This window comes from Ursus maritimus, unplaced genomic scaffold (genome assembly GCF_017311325.1).
Source record: "Ursus maritimus isolate PB19 unplaced genomic scaffold, ASM1731132v1 scaffold_24, whole genome shotgun sequence".
NCBI classification, from domain to species: Eukaryota; Metazoa; Chordata; class Mammalia; order Carnivora; family Ursidae; genus Ursus; species Ursus maritimus.
This window is the reverse complement of record NW_024424897.1, coordinates 39110257-39136711: the sequence shown is the minus strand read 5'-3', so window position 1 is coordinate 39136711 and position 26455 is coordinate 39110257. Positions and strand designations below refer to the sequence as shown.

At 37.9% G+C, this 26455-nt stretch overlaps 2 protein-coding genes and 1 long non-coding RNA gene across 8 annotated transcripts in view; 2 read left to right on the top strand and 1 right to left on the bottom strand.

The window, feature by feature from the left end:
* CUNH17orf75 (chromosome unknown C17orf75 homolog) overlaps positions 1–696 on the bottom strand; it is a 10546-nt gene extending 9850 nt beyond the window's left edge. The window contains exon 1 of the mRNA XM_008695578.2: positions 362–696. Within this exon, the coding sequence (XP_008693800.2) occupies positions 362–501 (140 nt within the window). The 5' untranslated portion in view covers positions 502–696. The remainder of the gene's footprint in view (positions 1–361) is intronic.
* Positions 697–4079: 3383 nt separating this feature from the next.
* Positions 4080–20771, top strand: ZNF207 (zinc finger protein 207). Of its 6 annotated transcripts, none has more exons than XM_008695382.2 (12): positions 4080–4264; positions 5908–6034; positions 10595–10733; positions 12394–12561; positions 12790–12865; positions 13368–13415; positions 14491–14561; positions 16738–16895; positions 17782–17874; positions 18879–19121; positions 19722–19881; positions 20025–20771. In XM_008695382.2, the coding sequence occupies exons 1-12, from the start codon at positions 4224–4226 to the stop codon at positions 20183–20185; spliced, it is 1485 nt and encodes a 494-aa protein (XP_008693604.2). In that variant the 5' UTR covers positions 4080–4223; the 3' UTR covers positions 20186–20771. The 6 variants fall into 6 exon arrangements, with proteins under 6 accessions (XP_008693604.2, XP_040496936.1, XP_040496938.1 ...); XM_040641002.1 differs by having other exon boundaries at positions 12391–12561; XM_040641004.1 differs by lacking the exon at positions 13368–13415.
* A 2594-nt stretch (positions 20772–23365) lies between these two features.
* The window catches only part of LOC103667261, a 6324-nt gene continuing 3234 nt past the window's right edge, over positions 23366–26455 (top strand). Inside the window, exon 1 of the long non-coding RNA XR_569722.2 lies at positions 23366–26455. This exon is cut by the window's right edge and continues 789 nt beyond it. This is a non-coding gene — a long non-coding RNA (uncharacterized LOC103667261).

Sequence of the window (26455 nt, the reverse complement as noted above, 5' to 3'; positions counted from 1 at the left end):
GGGGGGGCATGTGGATGCGTGGGGCTAATGGGAGAAAGCGGGGCGATAATGACAGGAAGGACGGGGTGGAAATTGACATTAATGAGTGTGCGAGGCGCTGCGCCAAAGGGCAGGGGCGACAGGAAGGGGCTGAGAAGTCGAGAGGGACAGTTGGAGCGCAGAGGTTTAGGAGGGGCACGAAAGTCCAGGACGGTGGCCCGGAAGAACGACGTGAGGCGAGGAGGGCCCTTAGGGCCAGAAACTATATAGCTGGGAGCGGGGAAGAAGGCCTTTGCGAGCGGCCAGAGGTGAGATGCGGGGCCGGCATGGGGGGCCGGGATGCCGGGCCGGGGCGGGGCCACGGGGACGGTGGGTGCTGCACCTGCTTCCGCGGTAGCTGTAGAGACAGTAGTGGCTGCTGGGCGGCGGCTCGAGTCTCCGCTCCTCCGCAGAGCCTCCCTCCTCGCTGCTCTCTAGCTCCTTTTCATCCCCATCCAGAGATTCCTGCAAGGAGGGGAGCATCGCGGCGGCGGCCTCCGAGCGGCCCTGTGTAACCGCCAAACCGCTCCCCCGCTGCCGTACAGTCCTCCGAGGCCGGGCTCGTGCGGCTCCCGGCCCTCGCGCACCTGCGTTCCGCCGGTTTCCCAGAGTCGCAGGCCAGGAAGCTGGCTGCCCTGGGGGAGGGGGAGGGCTTTACCCCCCGCAGGGGCTAGTGCGCGCGCCGAATTACCTCCCGCAGAATCTTTCACCATTTCTCTTTTGAGTCCCTTTTCTCCTCTGGCTATCGTCTAAGACGTAATAAACATGGTACAATTAGCTAACCACCTGGAAAGGAATGAATGGGCCCTCCTCCCGCCCTTCAAGTGCGTGGACACACACTCACGTGCACCAGTTTGATAAAAGATATAAAAATCTATTTATTTTTTAAGATTTATTTATGTGAAAGAGAGGGAGCACGCGCAAGCAGGGTGAGGGAGACAAGCAGACTCCCTGCCCAGTGGGAAGCCTGACCCCGGGCTTGACCCCAGGACCCCAAGATCATGACTTGAGTCAAAATCAAGAGTCAGAGGCCCAACTGACTGAGCCACCCAGGTGCCCCAAAAGATATAAGAATTAAAATGCCCACTCCCAGGTGAAAACATGGGAGAATTTTGAACATTCTTGAAGAAGGCCTTTCTTAAATATTTAAAACACTTAAAAACCACATGGCAAAAGATTAGTAAATCTGACAGGGTAGAAACTAAACTTCTGTGTTGCCCAAGTCAAAACACAAATGACCAACTAGGGAAAATATTTGCAACGTATATAATAGATGGAGGGCTGTCATTCGTCAATAAAAAAGAAAGACAATAGGCAGTTCGCAAAAATAAAAATGAAGAATATTTACATATTCTTCATTTAAATAAACTGTTCAATTTCAAATGAAATTGGTGGTATATTGTACTACTTTTCACCTGGCACATTAGCGACATTTGAAAGTTTGGTAATACTTTGTGTTGGGGTGTGTAAAGAAGCAGTCATTCTCCTAAACAGTTGATAGGAATAAAATTAATGCACATGGTTAATTCAATTTTATTTATTTATTTTAGATTTTATTTTGTAAAGTAATCTCTACATCCAACATGGGGATCGAACTCATAACCCTGAGATTAGGAGTTGCATGCTCTACCAACTGAGCCATGCACATGGTTTAGAAAGGAATTTGAAAATGTTTATCAACATTTTAAATTCACATACCCTTTGACTATCAGTGCAATACCAGGACATTGTCAAATGGGTACATTTCTGTAAGTGTGAAAAATGCAAGTCCAAAAATATTCCTTGCAACATGGTTTATAATGATGAAAAACTAGACAAAATCTCAATGTTGGTCATTCGAGTACTGATTATGTAAGTTTTGGTACATGCATGGGAGGCAGAATAGTGACACCCCCTCCCCTGCCAAGATGTCCACGTCCTAATCTCTGGAACCTGAGAATATGTTACCTCATATAGCAAAAGGGACTTTGCAGGTGTGATTATACTAAGGAAATTGAAATGGGACGATTACCTTAGATTAGCCAAGTAGGCCCAGTGTAACCATAAAAGTCTCTGTAAGAAGGAGGCAGGAAATCAGAGAGGAGAAGGCAATTGTGATATATAGAGACTGAAGTGATTTGGGACCACACGCCAGGAATTTGGGCATTCTCTAGAGGCTAGAAAAGGCAGTAAGTGATTCTTCCCTAGAGGCTGCAGAAGGAATGCAGACCTGCCATTTCAGACTTCTAATCTCCAGGACCGTAAAATAATAAATTTATGTTGTTTTAAGCCACTAAATCTGTGGTTAATTTTGTTACAGCAGCAATAGGAAACTAATACACATGTGTACCAGAAGACTATGCAGCTATTAAAAAGAATGAATTAGAATATGTGCACATATAGAAAGACAACAGAATGTAATTACTGCCAAGAAAGTAATGCAGACAAGGGTGATCTTATGGAATCTCATTACTGGCTTCTTTCCCCCCCCCCATATTGTTTTGTTTGTTCTTTAAAGATTTTATTTATTTACTTGACAGAGAGAGCGCGAGAGCGAGCACACAAGCAGGGGGAGTGGCAGAGGGAGAAGCCGACTCACTGCCAAGCATAAAGCCTGACTCTGGCTCCATCCAGGACCCTGGGATCATGACCTGAGGCAAGGGCAGATGCTTAACTACTGAGCTACCTAGGCATCCTGATGAATCTATAATCTTAACTGTTATTTTACATTGTATTCTCCTGCTTGGGTTTAGAAACAACTTTAAGAAAAAGGCTCTGATTTTGTGATGCACAGAGGCTTTCATCATTTAGCCTCCACCTCCCCCTCTGACTTCATCTCCTATTTATTACTCTCTCCCTTGCTCACTCTGTTCTGGTCATATTTCCTGGTGTTTCTCAAACACTTCAATTTTTCCCCCAGAGTAACAGTCTTTTAATTTGCGCTTCTGTCTGGAATGCCCCCAGGTATCTGCATGTCTTTTTCTTTCATATCATTCAGTTTTCTGCACAAATGTCACCTCCTCAGTCAGAAAATGTCCTATACAAAACACATCCCACACAAACCTCTGCTGTCATCCCAGCAAGTGTCTATCATGTCCCCTTATACTGTTTAGTTCTTTTTCAGTGCATTTATCGCTCCTGACATTATGCATTTGTTTATTGTCTGTTTCCTCTACTAGAGTGTCAGCTTGCTCACCCCTAAAAGTCTCATTCTGAGGTACTGGGGGATAGGACTTAATTTTTCTTTGTGGGTAATTGCGTGTGAGGGGGGTGGACACACACAATGACACAGTTCAACCCATAACAAGATTATGCTATCTGTGAACACGGTTTTACTTCTTCCTTTCCAGCCCGGATTCCTTTTTTTTTTGTCCCCTTCCCTAGGATTATCTCTTGCCACCAGCCCCATCACTATGAGCTCCAGCCCTAACACCGTTAAGTGTATTTCAGACGCTTAGCCTCAAAGACTTGCACTTCTTGCTCCTTCAATGAGATTCTCTCTCTTCCACTTCCCTTGCTCCCACTGACCCTTCAGAAAACCTTCCTTGACACCCCAGTGACTTCCAAGACCCTTGTTGGTCTCCCCTCCGGAGGTCTGCAGGACCTTGTATTTGCCCCAGCGCCGCGCTAACCACGCTGCCTTGTTTACTCATCTGTCACCAATCTGTGAATTACAAGGCAGAGACTGCCCCTTTTTTAACTTTAGCCTGTAATGAGCAAATGCCCAACACTTACTACAGAAAGGATTAATCCGGGCAATGAAACAAAATTAAAAGTTGGGCGTTCATTATTCTTTATTTGTAGTCTGTCCGTAATTCCAATGATAATATTTCCAGCTTTTTTTTTTTTTTTGTCCCCCTTCAATTAGCCAGAGTCTCGGCGTACTTCGGTAGCCAGCTCCCTTACAAAAGAAACCGGAGGGATTAGCAACCACAACCAATGAGGGCCGGGACAGCTTAAACGGACAAGATGGCGGCTGCATCACAGCGGCCACAGTCTCCACCCACTCAGGGAGGAGGCCTGCGTCATGTGACCCTTCCCTGCCTGGCACCGCCTCCGGCCGCAGTGGCTGACGGGAGCAGAGCGGCGAACGAGGGCGTCGGCCATTTTGTGTCTGTTTCCTGTGGGACGCGGTGGTGGCAGTTGGGTCGGAAGAGTGAGCGATTTTTGCCTCGTTTTTCCTGCTTGTTTTTTCCCCCCTTTTATTTTGTCGGTAGAGCGCAGTTATGGGTCGCAAGAAGAAGAAGCAACTGAAGCCATGGTGCTGATATCCTTTATCGGTTTGAAGTCGAGGCCGAGCGGGGGCGCCGGGTGGTGGTGCCTGGGACTGGGAGGCCTTGCTCTGGCCTGTGGCAGAGTGTGTCTGAGATCTAGGCCTCGAGGTGGGCGGCTTGGTGGCTGGGGCCGGATTTGGGAATGCTTTGCAGAAAATGAATTCCCTAGGGCGAGAGGCTCTGGCAGTTGGGGGTCGGGGGACTTCGTGACTCAGGAGGTTCTTGCTTTGGTACGTGCCTTGACCCAACCGCTGGGAGGCGGCTTGGACCCCTCCACCAAGGACAGTGTCCCCTAAGGATATTCTGCCGCACTCCGTTGTTTTGGTGACGATTCAACAAAGGGACTTTCTTCGAGTATAATACGCAGATTGAGTCTATGGAGGATTAGGGGAGAGCTTCCGGAGTCTGTCACCCACTTTTTCCGTTTTATTGTAAATTCGGTGGTTTAGTAAAGGCTTGTGTTAGTCAATCCTGGTTTCGAAACCCCCCCCCTTTTTTTTTTTGGCCGGGGTTGGGGGAGAACTAGCTTCCGCGTCTCACCCGCTGGCGCCTTAATCTTCAAGAAGCGTTCTCTTAGAGGGTGGAGTTTCTTGTGTCTATTACCTGGCTTTTTAAGAGTAAAAAAAAGAAAATGCTGCTTATCGCTTGCTAAAACGTGGCGTCTTTTTAATGTTTTACGGAAGCGCCAATACACTACTCGTTAAAATTGGTTTTACTTATTGTCTTGTACTTAAAAACGGTTTGTTACAGAATTGCATTTATTTACATGCTAGTTGAAAAACGGTCACTAAATTTTTAAATGTGCTTTTAGAATAATCTGACGAGTGAGATAAAAATTCTGTTTTATTAATTAACTTATGTGTGAGTTTAAATACATTCCATGTGGCAACATAAATTTGTAAGGAGTTGCAAAGAACTTTATGGACTGTTTCTATGGATAAGTTCTTATGAGATTTTTGGGTCTAAATAATATAAATACTCTTAAATTCTAGATATTAGGTAGATTTTTAGTATTTCGAAAATTTTTGTTTTCTGTTTAATGAATTCTATTTTGAAATTCAGTCTTTATATAAACTTGGGGATTTTTTTTTTTTTTTTAAGATTTATTTGACAGCACACGCAGGGGGAGCGGCAGGCGGAGGGAGAAAATCAGACTCCCCACTGAGTAAGGAGCCCAGTGTGGGCTCCCAGGACCCTGAGATCATGACCTGAGCAAAAGGCAGACGTTTAATTGACTGAGCCACTCAGGCGCCCCAAACTTGGAATTTTTTAACATTGAACTGTCCAGTCTACAGTGTGCATTTTAAATGTTGAAATATTGAACAGAAAAGTTAGTTTCACTTAAATCTTTGTTAAATGCAGGGATTTGACAAAACTGTATTGCTGATTACTGAGATGTGTTCATTTAGAGGTGAAGAGAGAGTATGGGTTTCTAGGAAACTTAAGAGAGTCGAATTACGTGGCAAGATAATTCCGAATTGTATAGTAAATATCAGAGGCAAAGTTTGTATAAATTATATTTTTGGTTTTAACTGTTTTCATATCTTAATGTTCTTCCTGTTCTCTTATATGACAGATTTTTTTTTTAATAAGCAGTGTCATTATTATGCTGGTTTTGTACCTTAACGTTGATCAGGTATTGTAACAGAGATTTTGACGATGAGAAGATTCTTATACAACACCAAAAAGCAAAACATTTTAAATGCCACATATGTCATAAGAAGTTATACACAGGACCTGGCTTAGCTATTCATTGCATGCAGGTAAGGATTTTTTTTTTTCTGTATTTAATTTATACCCCCTTGTTTGGAAAACATGAAAAAAAATTTTGAATTTCTCTTTGGCAGCTGTAGAGTTTTGTTTATTGCAAAAGATCAGATGTGGTCAGTCAGCTTTAAAAAAAAAACCTGTTTTTAGCCATTAAGAAGATAATTGATTTTTTTAATGTTTGAAGAAAATTTATGTTGATAATGTTTATTTTTGAATTATAGTATTTTTTATCCTAGGTTAGATTGGTGACAATTAAGTTGAGGTCCCAAAGTATCTTCTCTGTACTTGGGTCAGAGAACAAGGATCAGTGATTTAAATTTTGTGGTCAGTCTGACTAGTTCTAATCCCATGAGAATTAATACATAATTAGCTACCATTACTCACTGCCATTGAAGGATTTGTTATAATCTGTTGCCTGGGGATAGGCTTCTGTTATTCCATGGACCTCTTTTGGAGTGGTAACGTTGTTTCATTTGATAATTTTTGGGTTTCTTGAGTTTTTTCACTACTAGGTAGGGAGAGCTTTGCAATTTATATTTTTAAAGATCTAGTAAGTACCTTTGTGTCTTATTCAACGTTATCTCTTCTACTTTTGCCAATCCTAGAGCTGCCTGAATTTTTGCCTAATTGGACCCTAGAGAGATGAGAGATGAGCAAATCCCTATTCATTGGAAACTACTGTTGGTAGGAGGCAGGGAGGTAAATTAAAATAAGATGTTTCCCCAAGTTTAAAAATAAGTTTATAAAAGAAAATTAAGTTTATATAGATCTTTTTCACTCCAATTATATAACTATAACAATAATTTAATATCCATTCAAAAATATTTTAGATCCTGCTACATGCTAGACCCCACAGTTTTCCACTGTGGCAATCACTAGTTACATGTGGCTACTTAAAAGAAGCTTAGGGGCTCCTGGTGGCTCAGTTGGTTAAGCGCCTGCCTTCTTCGCTCAGGTTAATATCCTAGGGTCCTGGAATTCAGCCCTGCATCAGGCTCCCTGCTCAGTGGGGAGCCTGCTGCTCCTTCTGGCCCTTCTTCGTGCTTTCTCTCACTCTCTCTGAAATAAATCTTTTTTTTTTTTAAGCCTAATTTAAAAATTAAAAATTTAATATGTCAGTCACGTTATAACCACATTTCCAGTGCTCAATCACATGTGGCTGTTGGATGACTATTGTATTGGGTAGTTTAGATATAGAATATTACTGTTTATTGCAAAAAGTTCCTATGAGAGGGTATTGTGCTAGACAGTGTTTTAGGCACTAAGTATATAGCTGCGAAGAAAAAGTCACCATTGTGGAGTTTAGATTCATATGGTGGAAGAAAATAAACTAAATAGTTGTTTGGTGATAAGTGATAGAGAAAACTAAAACTAGGTAGGGGGCATAGAGAGGGCCACAAGATAGGAAAGGCCTGAATGAGAAACTGACATCTGAACAAAGAGATCTGAAAGGAAGTGGGAGCTTCTAGGGACCAACAAATGAAAGACGCTCATATATAGAAGCATTCTCCTATATTGAAGGAAAAAGGAAAGGGTAGCAATGTGCTTTGTATGGGAAGGCTTACTTACTGTAGGCCATTTTCTTTAATTCTGAATGACTTGGGAGGTTTGAGTAGAGGTAGAGCATGCTCTGTTGCACTTTTTTTTTTTTTTTTAAATCCTTGTCCTGGCTGTAGGCTTGAGATTAGACAGGCTGCAAAGTGCAGTGAGAACACTTAGGATGAATAGAGCATTCCAGGCACGAGGTGATGGTGACAGAGACCAGAATTTGCTGGTGGATTAGATGCGGAGTATAATAAAATGAGGAGTTACAGATGATTTGAAGGTTTTTGGTCTGAGGAGTGTGAGAAATGAGTTACCATATACTGAGATGTAGAAAGCTGTGGGAAGAAGAGACTTAGAGGTGAGGACATCAGGATTGTGTTATGTTAATTTTGAGTATGGGTATTTAATTTTGAGAAGGTCTATTGAATATCCAGAGGGAGATGTCCTTTAAGCAGTTGTGTTTACAAGCCTGGAGTTCAGAGAGGTGGAGCTGGAAGGATACCATGTAAGGATGGCTATTTTAATTCATTATACTAGATGTCCTTTCTCAGGGAGTAGAATATAAATGAAAAAGGGGTGCAAGGACTCCACTTTAGGCCACTCCTAACATTTAAAGTTTGGAAGATTAAAATAAACCATTCAAGGACATTGAAAAGGTAGGGAATCCAAGAGAACAGTGCCCTGGAAACGAATGAAAGGTTTCAAGGAGTGAGTTATTTAACTGAGTCAAATGCTGGTGGTAGGTCAAGGAAGAAGAGGACTGAGATTGGATTAATCTAAGTGGAGATCATTGGTCACTTGCCAAGAGTGATTTCGTAGAATGAGGATGAAAGCCTGATTGGAGTGCTTTCAAGAGAAAATAAGGAAGTAGAGGCACTCTTTAAAGAAGTTGCACTATAGACTAGACAATAGCAGAGAAATGGAATGGAACTAGGAGATTAGTTGAGAAATTTTTTCAGTAACATCTTTTTGACTTAAGTGCTTCTGTTTTTGTAGTCCTAGTGTAGTTTCACAGCAACCTGTGAGATAGGCATGGCAGTTAAATCAGATACATCCTCCAATTTTATAGATGATACTAGGACATGAATATTTTAGATGGTTCACATCAGTTCTTCTATCTTTTCAGCCAAGACCATACCGACTTCTAGGCAAGATCGTAAGAAATCTAATTCTGGCTGGGGTATTGTGAGGTGGTTCGGTAAATCATGTTACTTTTCCTTTCTTCCCAGCAGCTTTTGATATGTTTATTCTTGGCCTTATCATTTAGAAATATAACAGACTAGTTAATGTGTATGTAAATATAATTTTATTTCTTTGGAAAACATGAATTACTTCATCTCCATTTGTCAAGAATAGTAACATTCCAGGAAACTTAGAAAACTGGGTGATTAAGGGGCGCCTGGGATGGCTCAGTCGTTAGGCGTCTGCCTTCTGGCGCAGGAGGCTCGGGGTGTGATCTCGGAGACCTGGGATAGAGCCCCACATCAGGCTCCTCCGCTGGGAGCCTCCTTCTTCCTCTCCCACTCCCCCTGCCTGTGTTTCCTCTCTCGCTGGCTGTATCTCTCTCTGTCAAATAAATAAAAATAAAATCTTTAAAAAAAAAAAGAAAAGAAAACAGGGTGATTAAGTCACTTGTTGGGTAGCTTTATTTATGGATCTTTTAATCATAATAAGGAACAGTGGTTAAAAATTAATAAAAAATTATGGCAATTTTTTATTTTGATTTGTATGTCACTGTTTAAAATCTTTGAGATACATATCTAAGAAGAAAATACTTAGCTTCCTTTAATTACCTTTCTGTTCTTACATGAAAGTGTTTTGGGAGGAAAGAAAAATTTGAGTATTGGACAAATATGTCCAAGTCCTTACTAATGTAAATCAGTGGTTCTCAAGTTGAAGCATGCCTCAGAATCATCTCGAGGGCTTGTTAAAGCACAGATTGCTAGCCTTACCCAAGTGTTTCTGATGGGGTGGGGGTATGCTGAGAATTTGCATTTCTAATAAGCTTTCAGGTGATGCTGATAGTACAGGCGAAATACCGAGACATTTTTTAGCCTAAGTTAGTGCAAGTTGCTGAAGAAACCAAGACTGACAGGAATTTTACTGTATTGACAAAAGAGACCTATTTGTTCTAGCAAAAACCATACAGGGGAAAAAAAAACCTGTAGATTTCCAGTGTTTTATAATAGAACTTCCTTCTCTTTGTGATCTACCAAATAAATTTAGGGTAATGACAGGATCACTGCTCTGTAGTAAGTGCCTCAGGTAATCATTAGTTATGGGGAACGCTAATTGTAAAAGTTACTTTTATATTTTGTGGTAACCACAGGCTTGTCTCAAGATCCATTCTTGGAAATTTTAATTCTTAATATAATGAGACTGCTTCATAAGCTTTATTTAAGTCAGACTTGAAACTTCTCTGATATGAGTGGGTTTGCTTGTTCATTGCTGATACTTCAAGCAAGCAAGATTATATAGTAAACTTGAATTAATGTTTATTGAGCCCTTATCATGTGTTAGACATCCTACCAAGTCCTTTTTATATTCATTATATTTTCTTTAATCCTAAAAATGTGTTAGGTACTATTGGTGGAGTAATCTTAAATCAAGTGATTTGCCTAATCCACATACCTAGTTAGTAAGCCGCAGAACTGAGGATTGAATTCAGATAGTCTCACTATAGAACCAGTTACTCTTTTTTTTTTTTTTTAAAGATTTTATTTATTTATTCGACGAGATAGAGACAGCCAGCGAGAAAGGGAACACAAGCAGGGCGAGTGGGAGAGGAAGAAGCAGGCTCACAGCGGAGGAGCCTGATGTGGGGCTCGATCCCATAACGCCGGGATCACGCCCTGAGCCAAAGGCAGACGCCCAACCGCTGTGCCACCCAGGCGCCCCAGAACCAGTTATTCTTAACCATTATACTAAGTGTTCTCTAAGTAATTTCAAATTACTCTTAAAGGACTTTATGAGACACTTTATCTAATGGAAGTTTGTTTTAATGTTAGGTGCATAAAGAGACAATAGATGCTGTACCAAATGCAATACCTGGAAGAACAGATATAGAATTGGAAATATACGGTATGGAAGGTATTCCAGAGAAAGACATGGATGAAAGAAGACGACTTCTTGAACAGAAAACGCAAGGTAAATATTAAGATCTATTCTTTTTCTTAATACAGCTTCACTAATGAGAGTATTATAATACTTTTGATGTATAAATTTAATAGTGGGTGTTAGATTTATTCAGAATTCCAATTTTGAGTTTTGTTTTTTATGTCTTAAATGTTGGAAGGTTGTATATTTGATTTGTATATATGTAATAGCACAGGGATCATTCCAAATACTTTATTATGTTTTTATTCCTAACTGAATTCCAAGTGGGATTAGCAGGTGTTGAGGTTTTTGAAAATGAAGATCGCTTGTTTTGATTTGTGTAATCATTAATAGTAAAAAAATTTTTTTAGTGCTGTTATTTGACTCGGAATTTGCGATCACTATCCAGGTGGGTGGTAGAAGTTATTAATCACCTATGAAATTTTTTTCTCTTCTACGATTTTATTTATTGTGAGAGAGCATGTTGAAGGGGGGAGCAGAGGAAAAGGGAGAGACTCAGGCAGACTCTGCGCTGAGCCTCAGCTCGATCTCACAACTCTGAAATCATGACCTGAGCTGAAACCAAGAGTTGGATGCTTAACTAACTTAGCAACCCAGGCGCCCCTTTATTTTATTTTATGTTTTTAAGGTTTAGAATTTTTTTTGAATGGGAGGGAGCGAGCGAACTTGGGGAGGGACAGAGGGAGAGAGAATCTCAAGCAGACTCTGCACTGAGGGGTGAGCCTAGACTTGGGGCTCAATCCCAGGACCTAAGGATCATGACCCAAGTTGAAATCAAGAGTCAGACACTCAACTGACTAAGCCACCATGCAGGCGCCCCATGAAATTTTTTTTTTTTGAAGTAAGCTCTACACCCAGTGTGGAGCCTAAACTCAAGACCCCCAGATCTGGAGTCACATGCTCTACCAACTGAGCCAGCCAGGTGCCCTGAAACTTTTGTTTTGAAAAGCATTGCGGAGAGGTCAGACCTCTTTGTCATAGTTTACCTTTTGGGATGGAATAGAAAGCTGTTTTTTAAAATAAAACTAACTTAGGAAAATTAATTTACCTGTCATAGAATAGGAAAAGTGTGTTAACTTTCTTGCTTAAGGTAGATTGAAAAGACATTTGAAGAGTAAAAAGAACAGTATTGACTCTTTTTTTTTTTTTTTTTTTTTTTTGGTAAGAAAAATCTCATGTACTGAAGTAATATTATTATTATTACTATTATTTTAAGATTTTATATATGGGGCCCCTGAGTGGCTCAGTCGTTAAAGCGTCTGCCTCCGGCTCAGGGCCTGATGCCGGGGTCCTGGGATCAAGTCCCGCATCGGGCTCCCTGCTCCGCTGGGAGCCTGCTTCTTCCTCTCCCACTCCCCCTGCTTGTGTTCCCTCTCTTGAGGCTAGCTGTCTCTCTCTGTCAGATAAGTAAATAAAATCTTTAAAAAAAAAAAAAAAAAAGGTTTATTTATTAGAGAGCAAGCAGGAGGGGCAGAGGGAGAGGGAGAAGCAGACTCCGTGCTGAGCAGGGAGCCCTATGTGGAACTCAATCCCAGGAACATGGGATCATGACCTGAGCTGAAGGCAGATCTTAACCGACTGAGCCACCCAGGCGCCCTAAAATAATTTTTTTAAATGTTGAATGTCAGGCTTGCTCAGTTTTTCTTTTTTACTTTATGGGAAAAAACTAATTAAAACTTTTTTTTAGCAGAGAGTCAAAAAAAGAAGCAACAAGATGATTCTGATGAATATGATGATGATGACTCTGCAGCTTCCACTTCATTTCAGCCACAGCCTGTTCAACCTCAACAAGGTTATATCCCCCCAATGGCACAGCCAGGGCTGCCACCAGTTCCAGGAGCGCCAGGGATGCCTCCAGGTATTACATAAGGGTTCTTTTTTTTTAATGTTTCTTTTTATTATGTTAGTCACCATACAGTACATCCTGGTTTTTGATGTAAAGTTCGATGATTCATTAGTTGTGTACATAAAGTTTCTCAAAATTTAACATTTTAAGAACTTTATTGATATGGTGTAGAAGTATTAAAATCTTTCTCTTACCCCTTTAATATTTGTGGGTTTTTTTTGTTGAAATTCTTATTTATAGGCATACCTCCATTAATGCCAGGTGTTCCTCCTCTGATGCCAGGAATGCCACCAGTTATGCCAGGCATGCCACCTGGGTAAGAGAACTTTTAATTGACTTGTGGGCTTGTGCCTAGTAATGATCTTTTTCAACTTGGGTGTTATGTGAATTTTTAAATGTTACTTTGCCTTTTTTTTTTCTTCTAAAAGGTATGGGCTCCATAAATATTAAACTTGTGTAATAAAGGGGTCTACCAATAAATTAAAGGAATATAAATTTGCCTCTGAAGAGATTTTTGGGTTTTAGGATGTCTGTAGGCAGCCATCTGCTTCAATTGCATCTAATGTAATTAAAGTAGTTGGTTGTAGATTTGTGTTTCTGAGATTCAGAACTGTCCAATACACCTTTGTAGTTGTGACAAGAAGCAAACTCTGTAAATGATTTTATTTGTCAAATCATCAAGAACTAAAATGAATATGAGGTGCTTGTGCCTATCACTTTTACTTAAATATTGTTGGATGTGAGAGGTATACAATACACTTTCCCACTGTATTTTGAAAATCACAGTTAGATTTTGATTTTGTCATACATTTTCACAGATTGCATCATCAGAGAAAATACACCCAGTCATTTTGCGGTGAAAACATGTAAGCATCTCATTCATAATGTAATTCAGGAGGTATAATCATAATGTCATTTTTTTGTGTGTTTAAATGGTATCTATTCAGTTGACTTCAGAAATTTTCTAACCTTCCTCACTAAAATTTCTAAAATGTGCAAGCTGGTTGACACAGGTTTTTTAATGGAGGGAAATAAAACATCTGTGAGGAAATTGTAATAGACCCATATAAATAAAGCATTTTCTAAATGCAGCTGTTTTTTCCCCCAAACTGCTAAAGTAATGGAATTTAGTTAAAAGGGTTGCTGTTTAAGAAAGAATAGATATTTTGCCAAAATTACATGCTTTATTATTGTAGAAGGTAATTCGGTTTTAATGAAATCTGTATATAGAAGTTTATCTTTTGATAAAGTCCTCAATTGAGAATTCACGAACTTGTAACTGTTTTAAGTGAATTGGACACTGATATTTGAAGGTGAGCTCTTTTAGGGGAAGGAAAATAAATATGGGTTATGTTTTTAAGTCATGGTTTAGTGTTAGGTAGCTGTTATAAATAGACATTAGGCAATTGTGTGAGTTTACTTTTGACTGTCTTTAATTTCAGTGGTAGGTTTTTGGTTTTTGTTTTTTTTGTAACCCTCCAAAAAAATCTTTACTCCACAGTGTACATTCAGTATTTTCTTTTGAAAAATCTGATGACTCTGAAATAGTTTCTCTCTTTTATTTACATTCTGTGTGGAAATTTTCAAATGAGACAAAAGGTGATTTTGATTTCCAATTACACATATTTTAGAAGAGGCCTCTTGTATATATTGAGGGTATAATTGTTTTTAGTGACTTCAAATGTATGAAAATATTTTGTCAACAAAGACTGATTTTTTCCCCCTTATTTTACTCGTAAACCCAAGAGTTTGCTGGTTTATAGAGGGTTTATTTTGATAGAATTGTTATAGTGTTGTGTGTTCTTTCAGCTTGATTGATTTCAATATTAGGGGTCAAATTCAAGTCTTTTATCTGTTGTTTCAGGCTTTAGCCAAAATATTTTCTAATAGTTTATACTGTTAATTAACTTGGGTTGTTTCTCGAAATTTGCTTTCTAATAGAATGATGCCAATGGGTGGAATGATGCCACCTGGACCAGGAATACCACCTCTGATGCCTGGTATGCCACCAGGTATGAAACATTAGATAATTTCCTTTTTAATATGACTAGCATGCTTTATTCTTACCTATTTTGGACAATAGGCTTATGGATTTTAGTGCAGTTGTAATTTATAATTTCCATAGGTTGCTGAGTTCTTTTTTAAATTACTTGGTGGAGAAGTGTTGGAATGGACCTTGGGGTTTTTTGAGTTTTAAAATAGATGATAAACAGGTTTCAAAGCAGTCAAAATGAGTCACAGAACCTATGCACCAAAGGTCATATACCTAAGAGGGGTTGTATTTGTGGGCTTGTTTTTGTTTTGAAGATTTTATTTATTCATTTGAGAGAGGGAGCATAAGCAGAGGGAGAGGGGGAAAGCAGCTCCCTGCCAAGCAGGGAGCCCGACGTGGGGCTTGATCCCAGGACGCTGGGATCATGACCTGAGCCCAAGGCAGATGCTTAACCAACTGAGCCACCCAGGCACCCCGAGGGGTTGTATTTGTTAGAAATATTTTAGATGAGTAATGGAGACTCTTTTGGCAAGTAATGGAGAAAACCGTCAAACCATATTTTAAAACGTAGGCATTTATTGTCTCAACAAAAAGAAAAGTGGTAGCTTCAGTGGCTGGTGATATCAAGCACCCATGTGTTTTTAAATTTTCTTCTTTGCTAACCTTAGCTTTTCTCCCTCAGACACATCATTCAGTTGTTACAAAGTAATTCAGGCAAGGAATCGTGTCAACAGCAAAGTGTTGGTTTTTTTCATTAGGGAGCAAAGTATCTCTCTGAGAAGCTTCCTAGCCTCCTAATGTCTAGGACTAATGTACCCTCTAGCTGCAAGGGAGTCTATAAAAAAACCCTGTCTTGACTTTGTAGTCTATAATGTGGGGAATGGAATTTGGTTAGCCAAGTAGGTGTGCCATAGAGGCCTTCATGAGGCTCTCAGTTGGTTTCCTTGCTTTTTTATATGTAATTCTAGCAAGTTTGGTTTGCACTTCATAGCAGATTTAGAAGTGCTCAAGTTATAGTTGATGTAAAAGGAACAGAAAAAATAAGGCAGCAGCAAAATTTGGATCGTTGCCAGTGCAACCATTAATTTATGGGCAGTAGCTCCACATATGTTAAGTTCTGAGATAATTTTAGGCAAAGTAATGTTGAGGAAGTTTGAAGAATGCACTAGTGATGGGTTTTAGGAAAATTTATTTGAAGTGCTTGAAGGAGGGGCACCTGGCTGGCTCAGTCAGTAGAGCATGCAACCCTTTATCTCAGGTTTTAAGTTTGAGCCCCATGTTGGGTGTAGAGTTGACTTAAGAAAAATACAGTCTTTAAAGTGTTTACAGGAATAACTTAGTTTTCTGGAAAAACTTTTATGGGTATATGACCTATCAAAGTTTTTATAGTAATTTGGATTAGATTTCGGAGAGCATCCAGCTGTTGGATGATTGCAGTAATTCTTTACATGTTTCACAAAGTTTGCCAAATCAGTAATATTAGTAAGCTTAATTGCTACTTTCCCCATATATAGAATCTCTAGTGGTATCTTTCACTTCCCAAAATTCTGAAAACACATACACAAAGGAATAGAAAGGTTGCGGCAAGATTGTTCCAATGAGCAAATGCCTGAGTTATTTGGACTTCATTGAATTGAACAGTTCATCAGTAACTTTGTAGTATAGAAGCATTTTTTTATTTTTATTTTTTTCAGTTTTTGTTTTTCAAAATTTTATTTGTTTATTAGAGAGTGTGCACAAGCAGTTGGGAAGGGCAGAGGGAGGGGGAGAGGAGACACCCTGGTGAGCAGAGAGCCTTACCCGGGGCTCGATCCCAGGACCCTGAGATAGGACCTGACCTGAAGGCAGGCGCTTAACCAACTGAGCCACCCAGACTCCTCCTTTATTTTATTTTATTTTATTTTTTAACTTTTTATTTATTCATTTGTTTGTTTATTTATTTATTTATTTTTGAGGAGAGCACGTGGGGGAGTGCAGAGGGAGAGGGAGGGAGAGAATCCCAAGCAGTTTCCACACCCAGCATGGCCGCTGATGGGCAGCTTGATCCCATAGTCTGAACAGAAATGTAGAGTCAGAGGCCCAAGCAGCTGAGCCACATTTTCAATATGGTATATTTTAACAGAGTTTTGGGGAAAATTTTTTCTGAACTAAATGTTTCAACACCCCCCCATGCTCCCAACATTTCTTTTCTATAGGTATGCCCCCTCCTGTTCCCCGTCCTGGAATTCCTCCAATGACTCAAGCACAGGCTGTTTCAGCACCAGGCATTCTTAATAGACCACCTGCACCGACAGCAACAGTTCCTGCTCCACAGCCTCCAGTTACTAAGCCTCTTTTCCCCAGTGCTGGACAGGTAAGGTGAAATTCCTGAAAAGGAGTGCACTTATAATTAAAGGTAAATTGTAGTTGTTTGTACAAATCCTTGAAATTGTCATAGGTCAATTTTTTGTTTTTAATCTTTTTAATATAATTTATTAAATACAAAGAAGTGTCCTGTTCTTTTCCATGTTTGCACACATTGACTAGAGCCAGATAGTGTAGTATGTTATTTTTTTCATAGCTGTGAACTCTGGTTATTCTTAGCTTTAGTTAGATGTGAAAGTTTAATTTCTGGGGACTTAAATACATGATAATGTTTAGAGGTCCTCTTTCGCCTCTTGAACTGTGAGTGGAATGAAACCAGAGTCAAAGGTGAAAATCCTAAGACCTTAGCAAATCATTTGTTGGATCTTTAATCTAGAACAGTGACAAACAACAATGCTACACTTTTGCAGGAAGACATCATTTGACCTAGTTAGACTTAATCTTTCCTACTGAACTTGTCTTTTTTCAGAACTCAGAAGCCAAAGATCCTTTTGTTACATATATATATAGTATGTATATAATGGTTGTTACTTTCTCTTTTTTTTCCCCAGACAGTAGTAATACATCTTTATTCTCAATTGAAGGTATCATTTTTGAAAAATCACAATGCAAAAACACATCCAGTTTTAGAAAAGAAACTGGTTAACTAGGTTTATTGGTGTAGATTTAAAAAAATTTTTTTTGAGGCTCATACTGTCACTTTGTTTATTGTAAATGCATTAACTGCCTGCCTCTTTAAATAAATCAGATTTGATTGCATTATATTTTGCATTTATAAAAATGCAATCTATACTTTAAAAAAAAGTCTACCACATGGCTTATTTTCACCCATTTGTTTGGAGACTTTTCATTGTTTCCTTTCTTTTATGCTACAGATGGGGACACCTGTAACAAGCTCAAGTACAGCTTCATCCAATTCAGAAAGTCTGTCTGCATCTTCTAAAGCTCTGTTTCCTAGCACAGCACAAGTACGCAGGAAGTTGCAGTTTAAAATTGTTAAAATGGCTTTATAAATTTAACCCTTTGGACCCTACTTTAAAACTAAATCTTTTCCCAAAAAATATACTATGTTTAATTTTTTTAAAGTTAATGGTATAAAAATCAGTGATATTTGAAAATTTGAACTCATACTAATAGAAAAATATGTACCCCAAACTTCTATGGTTCTAAAGGGTTAAAAGCATGTAAGCAGTAAATGCATTATAGTGGCCAATGGTTAGCCTGATGCATGATTAAGCTTTTTTGATTTATGCTGTTTAATCTAATGCATCACATACAATGTAAGGAAATTTAGTACTCTGCATTTGGTTCTAAAGTTGGCCTAGTGTTATGTTTCATATATTTGGTGTTATGAAGAGTAACACATTTATTACTGGTAATTTTACGCTTTAAAGATCCTACTGAGCCCCTTTGTCCATGATAATCATCTAGCCATTGTTAATTGGGAGGACACTGTATGATCTATATGAAGATATCTCTGAAGGGACATCTTTAATGTGTCACCACTGATACTATTTATGCTATGCTTAGTAACTAAAATTTATTCAGACATTTGTATTTTGTAATTTCTAACTTTTTTTTTTTTTGAGGTGCTTGGTAGATTGATTAAACAACTAATTTAGAATAGTAAAAGTAGAACATGCTGTTTCAGTACAATGTAATTCATCAGTCTGAAATAAATACAAAGCTTTGTAAAGCAAGTAAATTTTGGTGAGAAGGTAGATAACATCTTGGAAGTTATATATGCAGTCCTGTTTCCGCTGCTGAGTTTTGGATGTGACTTTGACCCAGCATCTTTTGATATTCTTATGTATCATCTAGATTTTTTTGTGGAGTTTTAGTTAACTTTGTTTTAATTTCATTTAAAATTTGGTCCTTTATTGAATGTTGGTATCTCATTTTTAAGTTAATTATAATAGATAATTCAGTTTTGGGTTTTGACGTTTCCTTAATGAAAGATTGTGTTTTCCAGGCCCAGGCAGCTGTCCAAGGACCTGTTGGTACAGATTTCAAGCCCTTAAATAGTACCCCTGCAACAACTACAGAACCCCCAAAGCCTACATTCCCTGCTTATACACAGTCTACAGCTTCAACCACTAGTACAACAAATAGCACTGCAGCTAAACCAGCGGCTTCAATAACAAGTAAGCCCGCTACACTTACGACAACCAGTGCAACCAGTAAGTTGATCCACCCAGATGAGGATATATCACTGGTAAGTTTTTTACAGGTTTTTACTAACATAGTTTGAATACCATTGTAGTAACTTTTCTTCTTAAAATATTAATTTGTACACAAGTGGTCTTATAATCTGATCTAATGCTGTGTGGTTTTTTATCATTCTGATTTTTAAGAACCACAAAGTAGAGTGAATATTGTGTGTTTTGATCTTAAACACACTCTTTCCTCTACTCAGACTATTTTTAAAAGAAGACTGTAAGTTGGGTTCTTAACTCTCAAAAATCATTTTGGTTACACATAAATTTGTAAATGATAAAACAAGTGTGAGGTAGAATAGAATATACAGATCCTTTGAAGCTTATTTACTTTCTTCACTAGACACTTTCTTGCTGAGCCAGTATATAACTCCTGGAAGGTTATTAGCCATTTTTCAAATATAAAAATAGGTGACGTTTCCTCAAGGCATTTAGATTTTAAGCAGTTGGATTGGTTTGTGGAGCAAAAATAATGATTGGGAAGTTAAGGGTACATTTTTTTAAAGTTACTGTATAAGATTTTGGATATTTGTTTTTTATGCTTAATGACACGTTCTCTGCATTCAGATGTTTAACATTGTGTTCATTTTTATTCGTAGGAAGAGAGAAGGGCACAGTTACCTAAATATCAACGTAATCTTCCTCGACCAGGACAGGCTCCCATTGGTAATCCACCAGTTGGACCTATTGGAGGTATGATGCCACCACAGCCAGGCATCCCACAGCAACAAGGAATGAGACCCCCAATGCCGCCTCATGGTATTTCTTTTTATGTTTATTGTATTTATTGTATTTAGTGGATTTTCTGAGTATACATATAAATTTATGTTCAAAATACATTGCATTTAAAAATACAACACACCAACTCAATCTATTTTTTGTGTTTTAAATGTGTTTTTTAGGTCAGTATGGTGGTCATCATCAAGGCATGCCAGGTTACCTTCCTGGTGCTATGCCGCCATATGGGCAGGGACCGCCAATGGTGCCCCCTTACCAAGGTGGGCCTCCTCGACCTCCGATGGGAATGAGACCTCCTGTAATGTCGCAAGGTGGCCGTTACTGATCTTACTTCATCCAATCTAATAGGTTTGGAGATTAAACCTTTTCTCAACTTGTGCTGTTTATATAGCCAAGCTTCCGTCAATAAGGCTTCATTGTGACTTTAACAAACATTATCTTCCCACATACCAGGAACTATTGGACATTTATTTTACATGGGAAAAATTATTTGGAATAATAAAGCAGGAACTTTTCCTGAAGTTGCAATTTATACTGTATGGCTTCTTTTTCATGTTTCATCTAGGTTTTTAGAAGTGAAGTATAGTAAATTTGGTTCGTTATATTGTGAAGGCGCTGGAATTACATGAACATACCACCTTAATAAAGGCAAGTTCTGTAAGCTTACATTGCTATTTGTAAAGTTATGCCTTCACAGCATTTCATATGCTGTTGGACTTCATGTCCCCAACCTAGCTTGGTGAGGGCTGTAACTGTTTCCGAGACCTGTACATTGGAAGTCTGAATGTATAACAATATTTAATGTATTTAGAGTTCCTCATGTTGCAGGGTTTAAGAAATCTGACCCACCAAGGTCATGTGACTTTTCTGTACTGTTAAACTTCATTGTAATAAAATGAGAGAAAAACTTACGCCTTTTTATTCATAACCCAGCTGTGGACCACTGCCTGAAAGGTTTGTACAGATGCATGCCACAGTAGATGTCCACATAATAAAATTCATAGTTACCAATACAGTTTTGATATATCATTGGATTCTGTCTTTGAATTGTAGGTTGTTCCTTAGCTGCATGTTTTAAACTGGACAATATATATAGAATTGTGTGTTAGTGCTTAAGTTGACAGAAAAACTTAGATACATATGAGTCATTACATAGTGGGTATGAAATCTTTATATTGTGTCACCTTTCCACACCCTTGATGTCACTACGTGTTAGACACGTTAGATATCCTAGATATTTAAAATGTAACCCTTAGTATGCCCTCTTTCCCGCTGATGAAGTTCAGAGCCTAGTGCCAGACCCATTCATTTCCTTCTGATTATTTTTGAGACTGCAGTACTGCGTGGACCTCAGAAGCTTTTCAGGTGTAGACTTCTAGAAGCTTTGGTGCATGCAGTAATAGCTTTTTGCTGTTCATGGATTGGAATCTTTTCTAAGTATGATGCCAAAATAATCTAAATGTGCCTCTGGGATGGCTAACAGATGGCTTTGAAATTTTTAATTTTATTATGTTCTTGGAAAATTACATTCTTTCTTTGATTTAAGATGGCTACCTTCTGTTATTATAAAGCCTGAATGGCTTTCCTGTTAACCTTTTCGTTCTTGGAAATTTGAATGTGACTGTGTCCTGTGAAGAAGTTTTCTGTAGAGGTGACACTGCTATTAGTATCTTGTGTTGCAAGTCTCCTACAATAATAGCTCTTGTTGACCTTTTTTGGCATTGTTTTAATCTTTATTTTCGTAAGGTACTTTTATGATTATTTAAGTTTCAAATGACCTGTACAGAGCATAATTATTATATAATGAAGTCAAGTTAAGTTTTTCTCAACATAAAGTTAAGGCTTGTGAGAAAATGGTGATAATTTTTTATAACCTACATGTGAAGGTGTAGATATGACATGAAATCTGAGTTGTTGTCTTTGAAAAAAAGTTTTAACCTTGTAGGAAAATACTGAAAACTTTTAATCATCACAAAAGAGTCTGTATTTAAATGACAAGTAAAAATCATTTATTTTAAGCAAAACATACAAATATTTACAGAGCTGGGTGCTGTTTTAAATCAGACATTTGCTCCAGTGAAATGTTTTGTATCTTGTACCATTGAGGTTCAAGAAACTTCATAGCTTGAAAAGGCAACATCTGTCTGTGTATCACCAAGAATGCGTTTCCTTCTGCCAGCAGCTAATAAGCCCCATACCGCTACCCTTTCCCTCACCAAACACCTGCCTACTAAGTAGTTTTGGAATTAATATACACTTAGATTTGGCAGCACATTTATGGGACTGCCAAAGAAGAGCCTGTGTTGAAAATCTGTAAGGTAAAAATGGCATGATTAAAATTAGAATGATTAAATAGGAAATGTTTTCCCAAATCTGTTGTCTTTCAACATTTCGTGTACAGGCTTATCAGCAAAATACAAATGGGTTAGTAATGTTGCAGAACTTATGCAAAGCTTTATTTACATTTAATGCAAAGATAACTGATATTTTATATCAAAGTTTGTTGCTTTCTGAAGTCTAAAGGGAGAAAATACTACTTTTAAATAAGTTGTAGAATTTTAATTTTAATTAAAAGTTAATCCAAAGTGTTATGCATGACACTTAAGCACACTGTCTCCAGTGTTGTGTTAGGTATATGGCTCAGGTGGTGCCCATTTGGTATATTTAAAGTGTAATTTGTGCATGCATCAGCATAATTAAGCTTCTGGAAAATACCTTTTACCTAACTGCTTCTGGGGTCCATAGTGTAGTTAAGTCATGAGTGGAACAAATCATGTTGAAATAATTAACTCTAACTTATGCTTTCTTAAAATAATAGATGGAGTTGAGTTGAAATAAACTTGCATTTGCCCTCACAGAAGACATCTTTAGGACTTGTTATATTCAGGCAGGCATTGTGATTGCCATAATTTAGGAAGTTGTAAGATTAATGGGACTGCCAACTTTGGCTCTCCCTTACTAGTCCACTCCTATGTTACTTTAAAAAAAAACAAAAAAGTGACTTAACGTTTTGTCTGGCACTAGTTTCTATTGTGTATAGATTTTACCTACTGTATGACAGAACAAGACCAGCAGGTGAGGATCAACTTTTGAGTGGGTGCTGGAATTATCATTTAATTTGATTACTTATATTTTAGTAATAATCGCACACATTTACCATTAGGAATGGGGAAAATACTCCTAGTGTACTCCTGTTCCACTGATTAAGTTACATATTGAGCTTAAACTCATCTTAATTGAACTTAGTTATTTGGGGGGAGATCCCCAACAAAAATAAGTATGGGTTCAGAGTGGAATTACAGCAGACAGTAGTTTTTTTTTAAAAAGAGCTGCTCTTTTTTCCTTTGCTTGCTTGATCATTGGGATTTTTTTTTAATGCATGTCTTTTAAATTAATTGGGTAATGTTTTTCTAAAATTAAAATTTTCTTCTTCCTATAGCCCTGCCATAGGACAGGCTGAGGCTGAGTCTCAGTGTTGCCCTGTTCAGTCTGAGGCAAGTGGGATTTATTTTATTCCTTATAGGGGCTTTCACAGCTTTATGGCTGTTGGATATTTATGTCCCCAAACTTGCAGCAAGTTTGGTGAAGGCCCCTAAATTTAATTAAACTTAGGATTTTTATACTCTTTTGGCAGAGAAGGCTCTATATTAATATTCACGTTTGACTGTGGTGTTAATAAACCTAAAAAGTATTTGATATATGTAATTTTATGTAATTTGTGTTAATAGCCTCAGTAAAGCTGGTATTGCTATATTGATCTTTATTAGTAAATTGACAAAATTTGACGTTCTTGATTTGGAGGCATGGAATGTTTTGTTCAAATTTTCCACTTTCACTTTCAGGAAAAAGATACTGGTCATTTTCTTCTCAAACTGTTAAATTTAACTTCATGGATAAGTTTGATCATTGGAAATGCCATAGGATACTGAAATCTGCATTCTTAATCCCAAAGTTACGCATTGAACATTAAGGTTGAAGGGTCATGTGGAAATGCTTGTGATTTTTAATATTTCCAAACTTCACCACATTAGAGCAAATGTTAATGTAGAGCCCTTGTGAAGAGTGGGAAGGTGGTGTGTGTGTGGTATGTATGCATATACACTACACATTTGATAAAAGGATAATAAAAGAGTTTGGGTATTACAGACCTGTCAGTATTGGATAGGTTACTAATTTTCAAGTAGCCAAACTGAAATTGAATCGTGGTAAACTTTGTACATTGAACTGTGGTTTTGGAACATTTTTTGAGGTTCATTTTCAGCATTGCTGAAAAATATTTTATGCAGTATGCACACATGAAAAGTATGCGCATTTGATTCTAACTAAAATTTGCTTTTATTTGGTGAAAAACGTGTTTATGTGTATATGTTGTGAGGAGTAAAGAAGGAAATGGAAGAGAGGCCAAAACATAAACTGGACTACTTTTGTTTCTTCCTGTGTTTAAGCCACACATCTGTTCTATCCAGACTGCATATTCTTTTGAACAGTAACAACATAATAGTATAGTGTTTAGCTAACCCAGGATTGTTTTCTGTGTGGTTTTAATTCTTGGAAGCATAAAGAAAAAAATATACATTAAATGAATTCCAAATTTTCACCTGTGCAATTGGAACATACGACTTTCTCTGTAACTGAATCACGGAAAAAAAGATTTTAGTGATCGAAAAAAATTTTGTCACAACAAAAGAATACATTTATAACCTGTTCGGTAATTACATCTCTTAAGTCTCCTTAATTGGAGATGTTTTTTGTTGCATCCACCATCCCCCAGTATAGTGAAATATTCAAGAATGAGGCTGCTTGTCCTAATTCTAATAGTGAAAGTTGAAATAATTAAAATAGGCTCTTACACACTTGACTATTGGGGGTTGGAGGGATTTTCTAAGGGTGGCATAATTTGTTGAAAATACTTCTGAAGTAGTATGATTTTGAGAATTACATAACTTCAGGTGTCTATTACTTCCACTGGTAATACTTGGTAAATGAAATGTTGAACTAGCTACTTTACAGAGATAAAATTTTGTTTTGAGTAAACTGATACTTGTATTGGCTAGGGGATAGAAAGTATTTAAAATATAAAAATTTTGTATGAATCAGGTACATCTTTTTAAAGAGGCAGTATTTATCTGCCTAATATTAAGTAACCTTTGTATGTTATTCCAAAACAAAGTCGGTTTTCTCTTACTGTAACTTTTATGGGAAACTCTTCTAAAAGGAGGGATTCAGTTATAAGACTATTGATTCTAAGGCAGTTTTGTAAGTAAACATTCCCACTAGTTACACTTCTTGCTGTCTCATGACTTGAATATTAGTGAAGGTTGCTCTTTTTTTTTTTTTTAACCCTTTCTCAATATTTTGTTTTCTGTCATCTGAATCATTTTAATAAATGACTTTTTGTTTTTCTAGCATAGAAATCCTCTAACTTCTGTGTGATATTTCTTGGCAAAATGAGAAGCAGTTACTTTAATGATGTTGTATGTAGTGTTACGCACATAGTGATTATTCATAATTTTGTGATTAATGTTGAATTTTCAGAACAATATCTTTAATATCTTGCTGTTAGGCATTCCCTGTTATGGGATCTAAGTCAAACTAACTCGTAGGAAATGGGGGATGTGGGACTTGACTTTGAGCTCCCTGATACTTGAAATATCTCCAACTTTTCCCCGGTGTCTTCATGTTCTTATTTGGCATTTTCATTGAGAAATGATAGGCTTGAAAGTAGAATTAAAAAAAAAGATTAATAAAGCTCAGAATTGCTTTTTATAAGCATTGTTGTTTCTGCTCTGAGCTCTGTACATCCTTGTATAATAATTTGGCCATAAAGGGAAGAGTTTTTCATTTTCTCCCTAACTCTAGAAAAATAGTAGCTTGAAACTATATTAATTTGAACTTTTAAACCATGTCTCTCAGTCTGTTCAATTAAGCTCATGTATTCTCAGGGGAAATACCTTTATTTTACTAATAAGCAGGATGTAGAAGTCATATTAAGGCAGAAATTGAAGACTTAAAGGAGCTCTTCACTGATGCTAATTTCAACTACTACTATTTGAAGCAAATTGAATCCTGTATTATAAGTCAAGACTGTTCATGGTTAGGTTCTTTAGGAGGCATATAATCAGCTATATTAGAATATGTTTGTGTATATGTTTTAATCTTGATCAAATTACAGAGAAGATGCATGTGAGTAAACTATTTTAATGATTGATAACTTGGTCCCATCCATTAATTCTAAATGCTGTGTAAGGTTGTGTTATGGCACAGCTTCAGTAATGTGCTGTGTGTTTGGTCAGGGGTTGTGTAATGCTGTATAAAGAGGGGAAGGCCTTTTTTTGGAATTCTCTTGGCCCTTAGGCATTTTTACCGTGTCTGGGTTTTTGGGGGGGGGGGTTTAAACCATCATTATTGATGAATCTATGCCTTCACCTTTGGTTAAATTTGCGGAGCTGGCAGTGAAATTATTGATGCCCAACTTGAATAAAAATGCAGAAAGATATTTCCCCAGTTTACTACACACAGACCAGGTTTATTTGAGAGGTGGTCATATAATGTTGTTAGGCTTAAGAACCTTAATTATAGTGAAAGGTAACAGCAT